General features: G+C 43.4%; 6 protein-coding genes across 6 annotated transcripts; 3 read left to right on the forward strand and 3 right to left on the reverse strand.

Annotated features, from left to right (window-relative positions):
• Positions 1 to 2,346: 2,346 nt before the first annotated feature.
• Positions 2,347 to 4,119, reverse strand: EAF01_002824 (uncharacterized protein; the record flags this gene model as incomplete). The annotated part of the gene is made up of 4 exons (XM_038911078.1): positions 2,347 to 2,685; positions 2,765 to 3,056; positions 3,122 to 3,976; positions 4,070 to 4,119. The coding sequence occupies 4 exons, from the start codon at positions 4,117 to 4,119 to the stop codon at positions 2,347 to 2,349; spliced, it is 1,536 nt and encodes a 511-aa protein (XP_038774000.1).
• Positions 4,120 to 6,361: 2,242 nt separating this feature from the next.
• On the forward strand, positions 6,362 to 6,721 carry EAF01_002825 (uncharacterized protein; the record flags this gene model as incomplete). The annotated part of the gene is made up of 1 exon (XM_038911079.1): positions 6,362 to 6,721. One exon carries the CDS (start codon positions 6,362 to 6,364, stop codon positions 6,719 to 6,721), a length of 360 nt encoding a protein of 119 aa, XP_038774001.1.
• A 4,095-nt stretch (positions 6,722 to 10,816) lies between these two features.
• Positions 10,817 to 11,047, reverse strand: EAF01_002826 (uncharacterized protein; the record flags this gene model as incomplete). Its single annotated transcript, XM_038911080.1, has 1 exon — positions 10,817 to 11,047. The coding sequence occupies one exon, from the start codon at positions 11,045 to 11,047 to the stop codon at positions 10,817 to 10,819; it is 231 nt and encodes a 76-aa protein (XP_038774002.1).
• Positions 10,998 to 11,898, forward strand: EAF01_002827 (uncharacterized protein; the record flags this gene model as incomplete). The annotated part of the gene is made up of 2 exons (XM_038911081.1): positions 10,998 to 11,378; positions 11,616 to 11,898. Exons 1-2 carry the CDS (start codon positions 11,371 to 11,373, stop codon positions 11,896 to 11,898), a joined length of 291 nt encoding a protein of 96 aa, XP_038774003.1. The 5' UTR covers positions 10,998 to 11,370.
• Positions 11,899 to 12,892: 994 nt separating this feature from the next.
• Positions 12,893 to 14,002, forward strand: EAF01_002828 (uncharacterized protein; the record flags this gene model as incomplete). Its single annotated transcript, XM_038911082.1, has 1 exon — positions 12,893 to 14,002. The coding sequence occupies one exon, from the start codon at positions 12,893 to 12,895 to the stop codon at positions 14,000 to 14,002; it is 1,110 nt and encodes a 369-aa protein (XP_038774004.1).
• Positions 14,003 to 15,617: 1,615 nt separating this feature from the next.
• On the reverse strand, positions 15,618 to 17,033 carry EAF01_002829 (uncharacterized protein; the record flags this gene model as incomplete). The annotated part of the gene is made up of 3 exons (XM_038911083.1): positions 15,618 to 15,807; positions 15,878 to 16,328; positions 16,424 to 17,033. The coding sequence occupies 3 exons, from the start codon at positions 17,031 to 17,033 to the stop codon at positions 15,618 to 15,620; spliced, it is 1,251 nt and encodes a 416-aa protein (XP_038774005.1).
• Between the last annotated feature and the right edge of the window lie 887 nt (positions 17,034 to 17,920).

Here is a 17,920-nt window from a genome sequence, read left to right on the forward strand (position 1 = left end):
TTAGATCCTCTTCACCCATTCTTACGAGGCTTGAACATTACCTATCTACGCCAGCCGAGTTTTGATATAGCCTGAAGCTCGCTTCCTTGCACTCTCTCCCCCAACTCCACCCGCCTAATTCCCGATAATATCACACTTTGGACACAACGTATATGAAATTTCGCTGCATCCTTAACGTCAATGTGCCCAAATGTAATTATTCAAATTGCAACTCGGCTCCACAATCAGAACGGGGCAATTACCTCCCTCATTCATTCATTATCTCATTCAACCTTTTCTTCGGTCCCGGGTCGGATAAATGTCCTTCTTGGCGACCAACATCCGATCTTATGGGAAACATCATCCACGAACGAAAAGGGTATCTAGATGCCGAGTGACATTCGGATGTAATGTATGTAATTGCATGAGAGATTTGCTGAATGCAACGCAAGATCCCTTTTCTCCCCTTTTCTCCGTTTTTCGTATACTCTCGTATGTTCTCGATGTTCGTGAAGTCCCGAGCGAATACCGGTTTGGCTGGCACACTCCGTCTTAGCATGCATATACCGAATGAAATGGAAAATGTAAGAATTGTATAAGTTATCCAACATAGCCCTAAATAATTCCACTCCTGTTTCTCCGTTTGTCGATTGCATTTGCTACATGCAACGCAGAGCAATCGAAAAGTGCTATTACCTACAAAGAAATCCTACAGCATGCACACCGTATGTATGCTTGAAGATACATACCTATCTGGCTCTTCAATCACTTATCCACCTCAGTCCAGAACATAATTCGAGACCACATAAATACCTGGGCAATCACTCAATACCCCAGCGCCATTTCTTCCACACAAATCACAACCCCCTAACCGCACCACCCTTTCCCTGTAATACATTGCATATGCATGCATACTGCATAAACGTTACAACGGCTATGAACGATGAACACCTGTCTGGTCTTCCCATCTTTCCACCTTTTATTGGAATCTTCTCAAAACGTCTTTCCCGTTCCGCACATCGCATCCTCTTTTCCCAGTCCACCATTCTCCCTTTCCATTTCAGTCCGGAATTCAGATCCATCAAAACTCAATGCACCATGGAGCAAATGAAATACCCACCTCCCCACCATCTGGGTATCTTCCGATTAGACACGCCAACGCCAAGGAATATGCCATTGTCATTCAAGCATATGCGGGTAGCTGTACATATATATGCATGTGCGTTACACATCCATAACTCCTCAAACCTGCCTCCTTCATTATCTGACCGTTTCATCCCAACTTGCCTTGCGTTTTTTTTCTCTGGCTTGCCGGATTGGTAGACTCTGGTACCTGGCTTTGCTGATCGGTCAGGCCGAATCTTCTTCCAATAGTTATCCCTTACCAAAGATTGAACGCACAAGGTACTTATGTACATATGAGAAGGTGAAATAGGGTGTCTGTGTCTGAGCGATTTTCTATAGGGTGCGGAATGAGTATGGAACAAAATTGTGCCAAGATGTATGGGCTGTCATTAATAGGCTGGGTTCCACACGCATCTTCAAACGCCAGTCAATGTCAAGTTTGAACAAACAAACGAATGATAATTTGATATTCAAGATCCAAACTATATGCTTGCAGCTTCCGAGTCTCCTATACAGACCATCTCATCTTATCGCATCCATATGCCATTGAGATAATTATCTTTCTATTCTACATGTTTTGATTAGATCAGATCAGATCACTGTCATGATGCCTTTATTTCCGTGACCAAAAATTATTTTCTCATAGATCCTATTCCCATTTTGATTGTGGACCTCTGTATGAGAGTTTTTCCTCCTTCGATTCCACCCCGATAATTAAGAATGAAAAGAAAATGAAAAGAAGATATCGGAAAGGATTTTTTTCTTTTTCGAGACCGTCCTTAAAGCCCATCACCCCGACCACTTTTGTAGACTAGTTGTCCATCCTAGTAAATAAATGGGAAATGAAGAGAAATATCAAATTGAGAATGAATAACATAGAAACAACATATAAATAGAAAGAAAAATAAACACATTCTGAGACGTGGGATGTGCGTGTGTACATCGATATCCTAAAGTAGCTACCAAGTCTTCTTATCTCTTTTCAAAGAAAGGAAACGAAAGATAAACTCCAAAAACAAATGCAAGAATATGTTGTGTGTAGAAACCAATAACCCAGTTAATCTTTTCAATCACCAATATGCTGAATGCACGAGCGCGTACGCCGGCCGGAAATGTGAAGAAACGTTGAAACAATAAGACAACGCATGTAAATGACAAACAGTAGGAAAGCGATCGCCCCCAAGACAATGCTGCACTAGCGTCTCAGGAGGGTTCCTTTCCTACAACTGCCTCATCAGGAAATTAATGAGAAAGAAAGACATCATCATCATGGGAATCATTTGCATCGTAAGAGGCATCGGAGGCGGAGTCGAGATTACTTTCATCAAAGAGAGTCTCGTTGTACCCATCATCCGAACGGGGGTAGGGGTCAGGTTCCAGCGCGCAGCTCGACTTTTCGGATAAGGAGGTGTGTTGAGAGCTCTCGATAGTTTCGGGTGCTTCCATTTGCACTTCGTCTTTATAGCGGATGAGACCGGGGTGGTTGCCCGGTGGAGATGTAATACTTTCGCTGCGGCGTGCTCGAGGACTCATACGATGGCTATCATTGGCGTCTCCATCTGCACGACTACCCCACGAAGTCTGTATAAGGATTATTAGCATCTAAAATTGCATTGGAGCCCAAAAAGAGAAAACACGTGAGAGCGGAGTATTAGCTTACCATCCGAAGTGTCAGCAGTGCATATAATTTGATCCATCCATGAAAGTATCCAAAGAGAATAGAAATTGGAAGAAATCCAATATCTTTTGGTTCTCGAATAAAGAGGCCGATCAACTTCACGACTTTCGTTACAAGCATGAAGACCAATTGGGTAATCACTGCAATCATCTGATTCTGTGGGGACCAAGATGCGGTAGCCTTCAATGAGAGGTAGACGATGAGAGGATCGAAGGCGAAGGACAAGGAGGTAAAGGTGGCAATATGCAGAGCATAGACACACCACGGTTGTTGACTGTACGCAGAGATGATCAGCAAAAAGTTTCACCTCGTGACTTGACAAAAAGGGCTCCGACTTACTGCCAAACATGTCTTTCCGTAACCAAACTAGTATAGTTACTTCTCCAATTGCTGCGAGCCCACCTCGAGCATTGGTACAAGTACTTGAAATTGTTCTCAAGTGTCGTTTCGATTTCACACTCTCGGTTGTATTGAATCCATGTCGACCATTGATTTGCGACAAGCCATCTCGTGACAAAGTTATCATCATCTGCATTGAGTTGATATTGACCCCATCTCTCTGTTTTGAATCCATCCAAGAAAAGAGGACTTTGCAGAATCTCGGACCTGAATGCACAAGTTCGCCCAGACATGCAGGAGGTTCCACCATCAATACCATGGGTTGCCGAAATTTCAAAGTTGCGTCTTTCAATATAAGCAGCTCCAAGCCAATTGAATGCACGCTCGGCAAAGGTGCCGTTGCGCACTCGCTTGACTCGTTGACATGGCCCAACACCACCAATCTTTGCATTCTCGAAGGGTGCAAGTAACCAGGGTAGTATTGTCCTTGGCCACGTGACATCATCGTCTGCCATTACCAAGATGCGCGTCTTCACTTTTGGAATAACCTCGCATACTTGAATACGCTTGTTTGCAATTGGCGCATAGTAAACGCTGACGTTGTTAGCTTCCAAGGATTTGGAAAAGTACTGTAGCTTTTTGTATTTGTCGGCTGTAGTGACGAGGATAAGCTCGGCTGGCTGACATGCGAGGATGCTCTGCAGAGAATCTCTCAATTCGTCGAAATTATTATGGATCGTAGGTATTATGACGCTCACATCTTTCGATGTGAAGGAAGGATTTGATGGTATTGGGACTGTTCTGTAAACCCAATGGCTGATAGTGTTGACAATAAATCTGACATAACGATGGAGCCTGTTTGTTCCCACAATTAGTCCTCGACTTGTGTGGCGCAGGAACAGAAATAGAAGCAGGATAGGCGAGGCTAAGAGATTTTACTAAGCTTACCATAGTATTAAGAAGGCCCATTGCCATATATCGAGACTAGGCAAAGCCATTATTGCTACTTGAAATTGAAGTAATAGAGTATGGAGGGAAAGAGAACGAGGAACTTCTTTAAGACAAGATCCACGGAGGTCAAGTGATGAACGGGTTCAACGTCACAAGGGATCAGTCGAGTGGGTGTAAATTCGTGAGGTATAGGCGGAAAAAGTGGCAACCCGAATTGGGCGTGTAAGACTCGTATATGTTTCAAGCAAGACCACCGGGGAATAGAAGTCTTTTGTGATGTCGAAAAAAGGGCTTATAGAAGCCGGCGATTTTGACCCGGTTTGATATGATATTATGAGGAATTTTGTGGAAGACCCGTAACACATATATGATAGGATTTCGTCAATTTTCAAAATTTCTTCAAAAGGGGGTGGACTGCAACGTATGGAAACAAGATTGGGCCAATGTCTTCGATGTCGGTCAAATGGTGCCGGTATATGTCGTGGAAGGAAAGGACGTGGAATGGAGCTCTCGAGGGCAGTTTGTGGTGGTGGTGATGCGCGAAAACGGAGGAGTCGTAAGAGGAGGACTGAGCTTGGGTTGTTCGAGATGTTTGCCCGTCAGATCAGGTAGAAATAATTCTTCGTATCTCAGAAAAATCAAGGTAGAAAATCTTCTTTCTTTTGGGAGGAATAGTGATTTCACTGGAATCCAGCCATGAAAATCCTCGAATTGTGGTAAGAGAATATGGTATGTATGTATGGTAGTTCTTTATTTTGTTTGCTCCCAAAGACCAAAATACAAAAAAACTCTTCCCAAGAAACCTGCCAATATATATTCAAGCAGCCACCGAAGGACAAAGACGAAGAGATCACCAAACGACTGTCATCCTCGTGTACCTGAGTTCAATTGGATCAAATATACAGTTGCGAGGAGCCAGTTCCCTAAAACAAGAATGACACACTACCACAATAGAAGAGAAAGACGATGAGATGTCATACTGCTTCGAAGGTGGACATCAGGGTCTGGACGAGGTCTATATATGACTGAGCCAACAAGAAGACCACACGGCTGGACCCGAACAGTTATAATTTTTCCCTCTTGTCCTTGTCTTCTACTACATCGAAAATCAAGCGTTAGCAATTATTAGGAAGACTGGGACGGATGCATCAAGGAATCAGGGATCGAGATGGGTAGAGTGGATCAAAATCTGGAGACAAATAGCAGCGCTTGTTCTGCGAGCATTGAGCGAAATGTGCGCCTGGTGTGCCATTTAAGCCGTTTGAGCCATTCGTGAATTTGACGAGAATGATCGATTCGAGCCATGAAAGCTATTTAGTACTAGAACTGGTCTGGGGCTGTTAAGCTCTTGGGATGTACTTGTACAATCTGGGTATTTTACTGGGGGTGGGGTGGGGAGAAGAGTTGTTGGATGATTTGTTTTGGGAAGGCAGGAAAAAGTGTAAGTTACCAGAATTTCACAAACAAATAATGCTCGGAAAAATATGCATTTCGTACAGAGGAATAGTAGTTACTTAGTTACTTAGTTACTTAGTGGTCTAGTCTAGTCCGTCCGGCTATCTAGCTTGCTAGCTTGCTAGTCGATTAATCTTTTTGGTCGACTTTTGTTCCCCTTCATCAGTTGCTGAAGTACACTCGGTTCAGTGACGCTTGCCGGGTGCCACTTTTTGGCAATAACGGAGGGGGAAGGGATAAATTGAAATACAATCGGATGCGCTTTAACTCGATGTGTAAGACTGCAAAAATTGAAAATAATTAAAACTGGACCTCAAGCGCGTGTGGTGGGCATTGTGGACGAGGAAGAATGAATGTTGGTGGTGGAGTAAAGTCCTGTGGGTGGTGTGCGCCAGGTGGATTGTACAGCAAGTAGGATGGTTTAAAATGCTTAGGGTCTGCATAGGTTCAGGATACCTTGAAAGTAGTATGGAAAAACGGAACAAAATATGCATATGGTAGGTACATCAATATCTGATATGGTACGTACTGAGGGAAAGGCAAGTCGAGTGAGTCTGTATGATGAATTCCTCGATGCAGTTTCGCATTTGTTGCAAGCTTGAACGGCCAATGGTCATCTACGCATCTTACCTGAGATGATTGTAACAATTATCATAAGATACGAGTCAAATTGATATGATTTTCAGCCTGAATTCATAGCCAAATCTGGTCGTTCCTATCTTTCCGCTTTCTATGGATCGTTGACTTGAATAGAATCACCTAGGTATAAGGAACCTAGGTACGAATGTACTCACGAAAAGAAGAGGAACGAGATGCCTGTCTATGACCGATAATATGCCTGCTCTTATGCTTGCTAAATCGCCTACACAAAAACATACTAGTTATCTCGTCAGTGTTTGCTGGTTGGTCTATCATTTGCGCAATTGTGGTCTACTAGGGTATGTTTTTAAACGAGAACACATCGGCCGCTGCAGGCGCCTGCTTTCGGAAAACGTAACCCTCTTTAAAAAGACACCTGCGACACTTTCATCAATATTAGCGAATATGATCCGAAGCTTCATATACTTCTCCAGTGTTTCTACAGGGAAGTTTCAACGACGAAGCGTTTCGGATGGTGGAATTTGGTCAACCTCCACGGCTCTAACTATCTCTAAGTTTGTCACCTCGAATGCGACTGCCAAAAGGTGGCCGTAGTTCGATCTCGAGCTATAGAGACCAGGGTATCACGGCATGAAAATGATGAGCATAAATGAACCCTTCCCTCTTCGCGTCCGCAATGAGGGGCAATTCGGTGGAAATGATGGCCATGGAGTTTATAGAGCCGAATGCTACAGATATACAATCGAGACACTCGCAATCATACGTCGAGGGAGAAGCTTGGTGAAAATCTGGAGCCATCACGAGCTAGGGATGACCATCTAATAGATGTCAGCTATCGATAACTTTGACACCATCCGGAAAGGTGCTCGTGGCGAAGCTATCACTACTCAAATCATTCACATCATGTGTTATGGTTACCATTCATCAACTTCAAGGTTATAGCTAGTTGTTCTCCATGTCGTTCCTTTCCCCCCCATTTTCAATGTGATCTCTCCATTACCCATAGCTTACTTTAGGTTAGCCAAGCAAATCCTGAACCTTTCGATATGTGAGGTACTGTACGGATCAATGTCCGAGCCTCCAGTAGATATTAAAGACGATTGTTCCGACGGTTTCGTTGTCTCGGAGTAACAAATATCCTGAACATGCTTGCCAAATGCTTGATCTATGCTTCAACGTCTATTTATCCCTCCTCTGATTGTATGTCATACGATACCCCAGTTATTCAATGTCAAAACCAATACAAAGCTCGAAAGCTATGTTTATTCTTCTTATTTACGCATTTGCCGCCTTCATATCAATTACTTCCGCATCAGTCGTGGATCCCGAGTCTAAATCTGATCTAATACACCATTTTATTAATGGATTAGCTGATTAGGAGAACCCGAGAGATATGGGATAGACTAGATGACTCGTTGAACGTCCGTGGCACACATAACATTATTATTTATTTCCGTTTTGGCAGGCAAGGGCCGTGGATAGGTACATTATTCGGCACAGACAAAGTGAGACAAGACCAATTGATTGAGCGGGGTTGGATACCTTGGTAAGCTTGGTTAACCATGAATTTCTCGAGAGGATTATTCTATATGCTGACTACAAATTTAAAAAATGCTAAGAATAGTGGACACTATGGTCGAGGCCGAGTCCGTGAGTTCAAGCGCGCAAAGAGTGTGGAGAAGTTGAGAGCAAATCTAACAAATAGACTGTGATTCTTTTATTGATGTCGAATTGCCATTGGCGAAAGAATCCTGCCTGTTGTCTTGGATGGATATCGTTAGCAAAAACTACCCAGTTACATACTCTTTGTACGTACTACTATCAACCACGGTACGTACCGTTGTAACTAGTAGTATTAGTCAAGATCTGATCATTTCGCTGGTAGGTCTACATTATTTCGGCATCTAATGAGCATTTATGGCTTGACTTCGTATTCCTTTCCCGTATAGCAATAGGATTAGAAGATATAGCTTCGAGATGGCTAGGTTATCTACTATGCTTTACTACTGCTCCTATACATATGTCTCATGCTAACACAACTGTACCTACCTATGTCTAACCATTCACTCTCATCACATGGCCGATGGACCGAAGTTTAACAGAGTGAGTTTCCAAACCATCATGCAACATCTTGTCTGCCATTCCAGATAACGAGATGACCCGCCACGAGAATTCTAGATGAGCTCTGGCATTCTCTATTTTCTATGTTACCAGAGGTTGTCTGTGAATCTGGGTACGGAAGCATGACCTCTGCCTCCCCGAGTGACATAACATGGGAAGCGACATATTCCCATGTACCTTTAATATTGTTGTCATGTATAATGTACACATACTGCAGAAAGTATCCATGTTTGTAAGTTGGGGATACTACAACGGGACGGCAGTGAACACCTGGTGGCATGTGCTGTTCTCAACTGGCCTATCTAGGATGTATGATCTTGCTTCCTCCACCCCTCCATCATCAATGCATCGTAGCATCATCCACTCCTTGGCTGATGCTTAACTCAGGATGTTTCGATTTTGACACGTTGGGACAGCTGCTCAAATCGACTAGTGTAGTATGTACATGATCTAGAGCTACAAGCTTCATCCATGCATCGTTGATCCTCATCATCATCATTATCTGCATGTCAACGAGCAATGTGCGGAAATACATTTAGAATCCTTTCCAAGTGGGATGGAGCGGAGAGAAATCCGCCAAAGGGACCACAACAAACTAACAGGCGCCAGCAAGGCGACGACGAAGAGATCGAGGTAGGTACACGATACCGGTAATCATGGTTATGATTCTGGCTGACAGCCTTGCTTGCTGTGCGCCATCTTTGAGCATCATCGTCGCATACGCAATGAAAATGGGGCTGAGGTGAAGAATTTTGCACATGTTGCAGGAAGTATCCAGTAGACCAGTACGAATGCGAATGTATGTACATAAGCTTTCTCGAACCCTCAACCCTGAGGTGAGGAATATCCTTGATACTCCAAGATAAGGTAACGGAAGGTCACCTTGATCCATCACAAAATGGCCTCGAGTCCGTGATCTGCACTTGATTAGTTCCCATTTTTATTTCCTCGACCAGCATATTTCGTCAACAATTATACTTTCGAATTGCGTCTTTTTCCCGGGAGGGTTCGTAAAAGAGAAACGGAGGCAAGCTCCAACTTCATGCAAGTGATCGATAGAGAAAACTCTCTGTCCCTAGTACATCTCCTTGAGGCTTGCCGTCATCAAAACAAGGGAGACGAGAGAGATTACAAAAAAGTCCCCAGTGTTTGAACGCTCAAACATGGACAGAATCAGGTGAAGGACCCGGGCACGGCCATTGAGTTCATGCAACTTATCCTAGGTACATTGCATTCTTTCCCGTGCAAATACACATATATGTCGTAGTTTTCCGAGAGTATATAGATGTCCGATGTCAAGACTCACGGCTCACCCTTTTCATATGTGATTGTACCACCTTGAGAAGTTGAGAACGTTTTGTACCGTTGCACTCTCGGGGAAACTACAAAGATTGGATCTACATTGGGCAGGTGACTGGATATTAGATGGTGGGGAGTGGCACTATTGTGTGATAGTGGCTTCGACAGACGTTGGACATTGCATGGAAAGGAATAAATTCCCCGACTCAGTGATACACTTGTTGTGTTGAACGGCCGACCGAATTATACGTGAAAATATGCAAAACTGCGAGGTCGGGGAGCATGAAGAATTTTTTGCATGCATTATTATTAAGGTAGCATCTGCAATCAGCGGCCCTCTCACCCAATAACACGCCCAAGGTCGAACGAATATGACCTGAGCGATCAATGTTGAAATAAGGTAGAAATTAGAAATTATCATGAGACAGCTTGCGTCGTCTGGAGCCTTTGCTAGGGATATAAAATGAGATGTACATGTGTACTTCCGTTCAGAGGTTCAAATGTCCCAGTTTAGGCAATTCATGGCTGGTAGATTTCGATCGTCCAGTCGCTTTTCGGCTCTTACGGACCTGGGGGTAGGTGTAGATGACTGGGTTTGAACTTTGAATGATACATACGAGCATACCTACCTCGCTAGATGTATCACATATGTATTGCAGATACTTTACCTACTCCAGACTTCCGCATAAATCTGTGACGAAGTACTCCATATCTGCCGGCATCACGCCTCCTGTCTATGATTTACCACACTAACTTAAGTCTTACGATAACTCTTCTCGCTGCTTGTTCCTACTGATCAAGTTCCATATCCAAACACGCCCCTTTCATCACGCAGTCCAGACAAACGAAGGGATAGGATTAGAAGCGGATATTTGACCACGACAGAGCATGCGGCCGACATGAATGGGTGACTTGGCCGTTTGAGAATGGTCCGTTGCAGTCCTTCCCCGTATCGGAGAGAATGGGAAAACGGGCGGTCCTTATCCACCATCGACCATCCACCATCTCTCCATCCACCAACGCACTTCCGAGGTGAATCGCCACGACTACGACGGCCACCATCATTTGAAATAAAGGGGTCAGTATCAGCCTCATTTTCACGTGTACGGTATATCCATTTCTACTTGTGTACGTAGCCACATGTGTGACCACTGGTGGACCAATTGAAGTGATGAGTAATAATAGAACTGTGTTGTCAACTTGAAGGGAGATGGATGAGTCGATGATTTGATGAGTTGGATGAATCGAATGAATCTTCCTTCAATTGACTCAATCCAGTTCTTCTCCATATCGTAAAGTTTGCACGCTTCCATTCTCTTCTCCTCCTACCTGTACGAAGTGTACTTTGTACATAACACATAGCGTAGTCATCAACCATGTCGAGATCTTCACCACTGGTACCCACTTGCGACTTTTTTTTTCTTCTTCTTCTTCTTCTTCTTCTTCTTCATATCCTCCAGAATTTCTTCTCACAGTGCGCACACAGACATAGCCGGTCATAAGTAGGTTCAACCTAATATAAAGCACCAATGATCTCAGCCTTTTATAATCGTCACATTTCACACTTATTAACCACTTGTCCTACCCTAACCTATGAGTTTTGAGCATGAGCATGGCCATGACCTTGGTTTTTTGTCTTTAAAGAACTAAACTCCCACTTTCTCAAAGCGATTGAAGCCATCATCTTGTCGTGTATCGTTTCCAATTACATTTTCCACCATTTATTATTCATGCTGCCATGAAACCAAGCAGCCAACCAGCCAGCCAGCCAGCCAGCCAACCTTTTCAAAGCACAGTACGCATTCGGCAAAGCCGGACACAACATGAATGAGTAAGTGATGAGTGAGCAATAAAACATCGGAGTCTCGGCCGATTTAGACTCTGGAGTCTGGGCAAAAGCTGGGTATGAAGAATGCTTGTGAGGCTTGGTACCGTGCAGTACCGGTACGCAGAAGTACTTTGTACAGATAATTAACGCAGTTACTCTTACTCTCATTAGTCTACCAGACCGAGACCGAGATCTCTTACTCTACCATACCTACCATAGAAGTACACAATAACTACACAGGACACGACGGACAGACAGTACCAGACGGGACAGGATAAACGAACGCGTCCACATTGCTCTAGAGTGGGCGGAAGATGTTGATGGCTTGGAGCGGGGCTTGGAGGGATTTGGCTTAGATGATGAATTAGAACGATGGATGGCTTTGAGGTTTGCAGAAAAGAAAGAGAGAAAGAGAGAAAGAGAGAAAGAAAGAAAGAAAGCGTCGTATGAAAGCCCTCGAAATTCCCTTTTAACACGATACTGCGCCGCTTCAGGTATGGATGCTGAAAATGCAAATGATTGATTGATAGATGGAAGGAGGCTGATTCATTGTCTGATCCATTCTCTGTCTGATTCGATTCCGAATTTCAATACGGCTTATTTATCATTATTATGTTGTCAAACGGATGGAATACTTTCACACCCTTTCTTATCATTACTCAGTTCATTATCACTACCTAGGTACACACACACACACACTACTCTCTCTATCTCATCCTAAACCCAAAACCCCAAACCCAATCCAACAAATCCAACATGAGAGTACTTCACTCAAAACACACTGCATCATACAAACAAACCAAACAATCAATATTCTTCTTTCTTCACCTCCTCTCTACCTAACCATCTTGACACCAATACTACAAGCATCCACAGCGACACCAACATCAATACCAACCGTTCAACTGAAACTCCAACACATTTATAGGTATTAGTGACATTTTATTATCTTTATACATATCTTTATACATATATTTATACATATATCTATACATACACTTATACATACACTTATACATACATTCACATACACTCACACACACACACCCACACACCCACATTCATCCATCCATCCATCCATCCACACACACATATTGGTACAACCAAAAATCAAAGGGGTTATCGTTATCGGAAATCCCGCAATCCTGCAACCGATTGACCGACTACATTCCCAATATTCTTTAACCCCATACCGGATTTTCGCAAAGGGGCGGTCGGCGGTCTGGCTCTGGCTCTGGCTCTGACTCTGACTCTGGCTCTGGCTCTGCTTTTCGTTCTCCTTCTGGTTTGGTATCGTGCATCAATCAATCAATCAATCTTTATTCCCTTGATTTGTATTGTACAACATTTATTCTGCAGAGCAGTAATGCAAAGTAGATGATATATAGTGTCTCTGTAAAGGGACTCGAGAGTTGTGTCTCTTTGGTTTTGAATTTGTGTTCGTTGTTGCTATCACCTGCTCTTTGTCGTGGTTTTTTGTTATTGCTTTTGTGCTCTCACCGTACCCAATCGAAACAATGTCCAGTTACCATGGAGATCATGGATCTAAATCTAGGTCTAAGGTCAAACCCGTTTTTAAGAAACTGATACAGAGCGAAAAGAATTCACTAGACTTGGATCGGCCAGCGGCGGAACAACAAGATGGCCTCGGAATATTTGATTATGGCGCTGCCTACAGTTCCCGTTCCTCTCACGACATTGCATACAACAGTCGAGAAGGAGGCAGGAGAGGTTTCCATGCGCGTTCAACCAGCGGCACATCTCAATTTTCAATAGCAACAACAGGCAGTGCTCAGCGTTCCGGCTCCTTCGTACATCCTTTCCAACAAACCCCGCGACCCTACACTCCTCCTTTAGGTGCTTCCTATCAAAACTCAATTCGCGAAAGTGAAGCAACAAACAGTAGCATTGCACTTACCGAAGATGAGGATCAGTTACGACATACTTTCCGTAGTACAGCCAATTTGTCAAATCAGGCAAACTCAATGACTGGTTCAACAAATCCTATGCTTCAGCAAACCCTACGAATTCAAACCAAGCTACCTCCGACTTCATCAAGACTTGCTCTTGCAGCATCACATACAAGTCCTGTTTTGTCTCCTGAGGTAACCTCACCACTGGACACCATGTCACCCACTTCCCCATCTATCCGACAATCGATGGAAGGTTTTCGTCTTCGAAGTCGCAGTGAGGTTGATAATCGTCTGCGCTCGGAAACAATACAAGAGGCACGTCGCAAGTTTCAAGAAAAGGAGAGGGCGAAAGAAGAAAAGGCAGCAAGGGAAGAAATTCGAGCAATGGAAAAGAAGCAACAAAAAGAAGCACGGCAGATTGAAAGAGGTCATCGTCGTTCTTCTGCCAGCGACAATCTACCTACTCAATCAAAGCGATCTAAGTCTGATCTTACCATACATGAGAAAAGTGAAGGGATTTTTGGACAAAATTATAATACTGCAACAATTGCTGCCCCTCCCTTTCTCTCCGAGGAACATAGTCGGGGTTCGCCGAACAGAAGTCATACTGCAATGTCAAACACCAAAAAGAAAACACATAATGCTTGGACAAAACTCATGATGTGGTTAAAGACTCGGTTCATGCGACTGGGTAAAAAGTCTAGCAAAAAATAACATATCTTCTGTTGTTACTTTAGGGAATAAAGATTCAAATGTGAAGAAGTCACCAAGCTCTTTGTTGATGATCTACAAGTCTGATACGGGGTTCTTCTTCACATCTCCACTCCCCATTTGTCCTCCATGTATTTATTGGATGACCATCTTCTTACTATCCTTAAATATGATTTTACGATTTATTTTGTCCTCTGGACAGGCGTTAGGGCAGGTACACTTTATGATTTATACCAGAGGACCAGCATCGACAAACTCGATAGCTTACATTTTTTCCCATCACATGCGACACATCAGCGAGGCGTTTTTGGATCATTCATTTTTTTTACAGTACATCAAAGTACTTGCTTCTGGGAACAGGGCCTCTGGTTAGGGAGACTTTTACATATGGGTGTTTTGATGGGATTGGATTTTTTGCTCTTCGTTTTTCTTTTTCATTGCGAGGCCGGAATTGCCTTGCTTTGCTTGTTTCTTCGCGTGCATGGAGATGGAGATATTGTTTGGAAGTGAGGTGACTTGTTATCTGAAGGGGAGGCTGCGCTTTATGGAAAGAGAATGCTGTGCTTAGATGGTGGGATTATGGGGGATTAAAAGATTTGATTTGTGATTTTATGCTCGTTGGGGAGGGGAGAGTTTGCGCATGCCAGTCTGTTACTACAATGCTTTCTTGAAGCTACCTACCTAGCTTTGGATGCGCATTCGATGGATGGGATGGGATACGGTGGTTTATTGAGCACAGATAGATTACTAAGAGCAATGGAGAAAATATACTTAAAATTTAAATTCAATCTTATGCTCTGCCTGTTTGGGTAATTGTGTGTTTGAGTGTTTCAGTAAGAGAGGAGGCTAGATCATGCTAGAGAGGTGGCCGTGGTATTATCTTGATTTTGATTTTGGCTAGGTACTTTAGAGCTTGGTGGGTGTTTGCAGAATGAAGGTTGGGATATGCGAATAGGGAATGGGGAAGAGCAGAGAGGAGAGAGGAGAGAAAGAAGTTTTTGGGATATCTAGATGTACTTGATAGGAAGGCGGGTGAATTGGTTGATGAATAGATAGGTAGATGGGTAGATAGATAAATGAATAGATAGATAGATGAATAGATGGGTAGATGGGTAGATGGGTAGATGGGTAGATGGGTAGATGGGTAGATGGGTAGATATAATGAAGGGGTTTTTTTTTTTGATGGGGGGAGTGGAATGGTAGTTTGATTAATGGAGATTGATATAGGATTTTCATGTTGGTGATGGTGATTGTGATTGTGAGTGAAATGTAAGTGGATAGATAATGGAGATAGGAGGTGTGAGGAGGTATAATTATGATGGAGGTATGAGGGGGATTGAGGAGGTATAGATAGATTGACAGATTGAAATAAATGAGTATGATTGAGATTGTATGAAGTAACACAGTGAAAGTATCTTTCTTGTTGTATTCATTTATTAGGAAGGAGTATAGTAGATAGAGTCAGGAATCCAGGAATTCCGCGTCCAGTATTCAAGAAGGGAAATTCGTTTTTCTTTCTCTCTCCCTCAAGATAGTATATCTATATATTTGCAAGAATATATAAACACCTGCCATCCATACGTACATATCCTACACAACATCTCCTCTTCCCCAACCCTCACATCCTCACCGTAGCATTCCAAGCCGAATACCGCACCACCTGTCGAAAATGTCCATACAGCCCAATGCAACTCCCTAGTATCAGATAGAACGGATAGAGAAGCGTAAATTTCAGCATCATGCGTTTACTGACGAATTCGGAGAGGAGGAAGTAGGTTATTAGGAGGCTGGTGAGGAGGCAGAGGGTTCTAGGTGTGGGAGGGTGGAGAGGTTAGTTTGGGGATTGGGGTGATTGGGGGGAGAGAAAAGATCACATACCCAATAATAAACAACCATTCCGAAGCCGGAAACTCAAAGAAAATCAGATTTTTCAACTGTGTTCTTGTGCGCGGAAACCCAGTGATCAGAAAACTAATCATCAAACACGTATATTGCGACACGAGATAATAGCTCAATTCGCGAATCAGCAGCAAAGAAAAAAGTCCAAACCGCGTAAGCAGATTGCGTTTCGTGTGGTGAGCAGATTTCCGATATGCGAGGACACAGTGGCGGGCGCTGGCTTGCGTCCAGCCTTGGGCCCAGCGCAGACGTTGTTTGAGAAAAGACGGGAAGGTGGTAGGGGCGAGTTCGTAGGAGATGACGTTCGGTTCGTGGATGCAGAGGGCGCCTTGGGAGAGGGCCCGGAGGGCGGAGTCGATGTCTTCGGTTAGCATGGTGGCGTCCATCTTGAGATCACGGAGTAGAGGGGCTCGCCAGTAGCCGTTGGAGCCTGGAGGGGGGGGAGGGTTAGAGATATTGAGGATGGGGATGGATGGGTATGGATGGGTATGGGTTGGAATGGAAAGAGAGAGAAAATAGGTTTACCGGTGAAGAGACCATAACCGAATAAGGCAGCGCGCCCGGGATGGGATGAAGCATAGATCTTGTCGAATTCTACTGCTATCATACCAGTTAAGAATGTTGCCTTGGAATTCTGAATCACACATCGTCCTTGCACGCAATCGATTTCATCGTCGGCGAGAAATCTCTCGACTGCCCATCGTGGTCCATACGGGTGAGTATAGTGATCACAGTCGAACAAGGCAATAATTTGTGCTCCAGTATATAAGGTGAAGAAGTAATTAAGATTATGTGCTTTGGAAGTGGAGTCTGGTACTTTAATGATTCTCAACCGGGGGATTTTTGCAGCGAGATCATTCATTTGGGATTCGAGCGGCTCGATAGGTTTGGGTGTATTGTATAACACGTTGATCCGGATCTTATCCTGGGGGTACGCAATGTGATCTAAAGCGTAATGAATCCTATCCATGATAATATCTTGCTCGTTTGGGAGATATGCGACGATAACGAGATCCAATATTAAGAGTTGGTCATCGGGAGTGGGAAATTTCCAGCCATTCTGCTCCACGTTGTAAAGTGTTTTTCTTGCGATTCTGTTCGGCTTGAGACTGCAGATGGCTTCCATAACATTCATGGCTGCTGTGTAGGAATTTGTGGAAAGATAGATGAGCCAGAAAATTTCTATCAACTTTGGTGTGCAAAACATGTAAAGACATGTTGAGAATATGAAATAGGAGATGATTAGGAGGCATGGTGTCCAATCTAGTAAGAAAGCTGATGCTCTGGACACATGAGTGCGTAGAGCAATAGGCTTTGATGGATTAGATAGCTCTGACATTCTGTGAGGAAGGACAAGAAATGAAAGTATAGAATTCTTCCTAAAGGAACGACTACGGAAGAGGGAGTTGTGAAGGAGTAGAATAATAACAACAACAGACAGATAACGCTCTCTGCCTCGTCGCGGTTGGTATGAGATTCCAAACTCTGATTGAGATCCATTTCAATCTACTCTTGGTATTTTCCATGAATAGCATCATACCCAAGCTGATCAAACTATTGAAAGCAGGTGGCTCCGTTGGCAATATCAATTAGCACATCTGGCAACGAAATGTTCGAGATGAGAAGATGAAAAATGTGATATGTTAATTTTATATGGAAACTTGTGTCTTGAAATACAGCATTGCGGCTTGTAGATGTTCTAGATTCTTGAATAATTTTCCCTCTCTTGGAGGTGCATTCTGTTACCAAGTCCCGTTTTTGGGTTGCATAAAGCAACGAGCAGCCTAAGAGGCGTTTATGCCGAATGTTTCAAGCCATTCGGTGAAAATATAACAGAAATTTTCTTGACGGATGAATTTCAATGTCGTTTTGTAGATCAATAACAAATAATTTGTGTTGTTGTTGAATAACTGAAGCTTAAGAAAAAAAAAAGAACTCATGAATCTAAATATCGCTGGAAGAACCCGTCGGGAGCTCAAAAGCCACTGAATGAGCCACTGAAGCCACCATAAACCTTTGGGC

The sequence above is a fragment of the Botrytis porri genome (assembly GCF_014898465.1).
Source record: "Botrytis porri strain MUCL 3234 chromosome Unknown BPOR_003, whole genome shotgun sequence".
Classification (NCBI taxonomy): Eukaryota; Fungi; Ascomycota; class Leotiomycetes; order Helotiales; family Sclerotiniaceae; genus Botrytis; species Botrytis porri.